Below are 2,689 nucleotides of genomic sequence, written 5' to 3'. Positions count from 1 at the left end.
TTTTTTTTTTTTGTATTATTAATAGAGATGGGGTTTCACCATGTTGTCCAGGCTGATTTTGAACTGCTGACCTCACATGATCTGCCTATCTCGGTCTCCCAAAGTGCTGGGATTACAGGCATGAGCTACTGCTCCCAGCAGAGATGGGAAATATTAATAGCATGGTCCACATGGGGAACTGGTGGAGCATTTCCCTCAATTAAATATTAGGGTAGAATGCAGTTGCGTGACCAGGAGGTGATGCTGGAGAAATAGGAGATGCTGTAGGGCTCCCTGCCATTTTCATTTGCTCACGTGGAAGCTTAGAAAGCCATTTATATTTTAAGAGAGGGAGTGGTAGTGGTGTGATCAGTGTTGTTCAGCAGTTACTCGGAAGGTCATTGAGACTAGATTAGAGAAAGGCTTGTATCTGTCTTGGGTCAGGTATGACCCAAATATGTGGTCTGCTGACAGCCAGGTAGTAGCACTTTGGACTGAGACCCTGGGCTGGGCTGGCTTCTCTTCAGCAGATTTTCTTTACTTTTTTCCTCTCAAATTAATTTATTTATACTGCCAGATAAAATTGTGCACATTTGTCATGTACAACATAATTTTTTTGTTTTTGAAACAGGGTCTTGCTCTGTTGCCCATGCTGGATCACAGTGGTGTGAACATAGCTCACTGCAGCCTCAACCTTCTGGGCTCAAGCAATCCTCTTGCTTCAGCCTCTCAAGTAGCTGGGACTACAGGCATATGCTACCATGCCTGGCTAATTTTTAAATTTTATAGTGACAGGGTCTCACTTTGTTGCCCAGGCTGGTCTCAACTCCTGGGCTCTAGCAGTCCTTCCATCTTGGCCTCCCAAAGTGCTGGGATTACAGTTGTGAACCACTGCTCCTGGCCCAACATGATTTGTGTAGTATATATATGTTGTGGAATGGTTAAATCTAGCTGATTAAAATACGCATTACTTCACATAGTTATCATTTTTGCAGTGAGAACATTTAACATCCACCCTCTTAATACTTTTCAAGATCTTCAGACTTTCTAGCATGGAGTAGGTAGCCAGCTTCTCTGCTGAGCTCAGGCTTGCATTTCCTGCCGGAGACTGGAGAAAATGGCAGCTCCCCCTTATTGAGTGTCTGCTGAGTGCCAAGCGGTGCTTGGGAGTCCTATTTACTAGCCCTGTAGATACATAGTAGCATCTTCCCATTATAGAGGAAGAAGCTGGAGCCAGGAGGCCGAGCAGATAGCCCTGGCTCACAGTGCCCTGCCAGTGACAGAGCCAGGATTGGAAGCTAGGTCCCACTCCCAGCCCATGTTTCTTGGGCTTTGCCACTCTGCCTTTCATTGGGTTCATATATGCAGGAAGAACTTGGCTCTGTCTAATGTGTATGTGTGTTTCAGATTATTCTGACTCCACTGAAGTTAAATTTGAAGAACTCAAAAATGTCAAACTAGAAGAGGAGGATGAAGAGGAAGAACAAGAAGCAGCTGCCTTGGATCTTTCTGTGAATCCTGCGTCTGTAGGGGGACGCTTTGTCTTCTCAGGTTCCAAAAAGAAATTGTCTTCTAGCCTGGGCTCTGGCTCTTCACGGGATTCCATCTCTTCCGATTCAGAAACCAGTGAGCCTCTCTCCTGCCGAGTCCAAGGGCAAACAGGAATTCTCACTGTGCACAGTTACGCCAAAGGGGATGGCAGGGTCACCGTGGGAGAGCCATGCACGAGGAAGAAAGGCAGCACCGCCAGAAGTATCAGTGAGCGGGAGCTGGCAGAGGTATGGGCTCCAGGCAGTGGTGTGGGGTGGGGAGCTGTCCTGGAAGACACCCTTTGGGGGAGCTGGATCTGTGTGGTGGAGGTGCTGCAGGTGTCCAGGAGGGCAGGAGAGATGCTCAGTCAGTGCCTTTAGCCTGCAGTGGTTGTGTCAAACAAAAGCCTGCATGGCATTCACTCTCCCAGCTTGTTCTTTGCTGGGAGTTGCTTTTCTCTTAATCTATGTGGCTACTGATTCCAAGAATTGCATCAGTGCAGCCTCAGTCACAGCAGGAGATCCTCCTCAGCCCACTTGGAAAACAATGTCCTTTTTTTTTTTTTTTTTTTTTTTTTTTTTTGAGATGAAGTCCTGCTCTGTCTCCATGTCAAGAACATGCTTGATTGTTGCTTAGGTACGTACATAGCAATTTTGTTTGGAGACAGAGTCTTGCTCTGTCACCCAGGCTGGAGTGCAGTGGCGTGATCTTGGCTTACTGCAGTCTCTGCCTTCCAGGTTCAGGCAATTCTCCTGCCTCCACCTCCCAAGTAACTGGTATTACAGGTGTATGCCACCACACCCAGCTAATTTTTGTATTTTTAGTGGAGACAGGGTTTCACCATGTTGACCAGGCTGGTCTTGAACTCCTGACCTCAAGTGATCCACCTGCCTCAGCCTCCCAAAGTGCTGGGATTACAAGCCTAAGCCACTGTACCCAGCCTTTTCAATTGGGACGGGCGGGAACTCTTCCTCTGACCCTCATTGCCTTAGTGGCACAAAGGTTAGAATGGCTGCAGTTGGAGCCCACGTTTGGGGGTTTGAGATGAGATGGCCTTTCTTTTTTTTTTTGAGTCGGAGTTTCGCTCTTGTTACCCAGGCTGGAGTGCAATGGCGCGATCTCGGCTCACCGCAACCTCCGCCTCCTGGGTTCAGGCAATTCTCCTGCCTCAGCCTCCTGA

At 47.9% G+C, this 2,689-nt stretch overlaps 1 protein-coding gene across 2 annotated transcripts in view; it reads left to right on the top strand.

The window, feature by feature from the left end:
* The window catches only part of KDM4A (lysine demethylase 4A), a 39,474-nt gene that overhangs the window by 3,931 nt on the left and 32,854 nt on the right, over nucleotides 1–2,689 (top strand). For both annotated transcript variants that reach the window (XM_017541690.2, XM_017541691.2), the window contains exon 6: nucleotides 1,387–1,757. In XM_017541690.2, the coding sequence (XP_017397179.1) occupies nucleotides 1,387–1,757 (371 nt within the window). The remainder of the gene's footprint in view (nucleotides 1–1,386; nucleotides 1,758–2,689) is intronic.

The sequence above is a fragment of the Cebus imitator genome, unplaced genomic scaffold (assembly GCF_001604975.1).
Source record: "Cebus imitator isolate Cc_AM_T3 unplaced genomic scaffold, Cebus_imitator-1.0 Scaffold136, whole genome shotgun sequence".
NCBI lineage: Eukaryota > Metazoa > Chordata > Mammalia > Primates > Cebidae > Cebus > Cebus imitator.
This window is presented reverse-complemented; position numbering and strand designations above follow the sequence as displayed.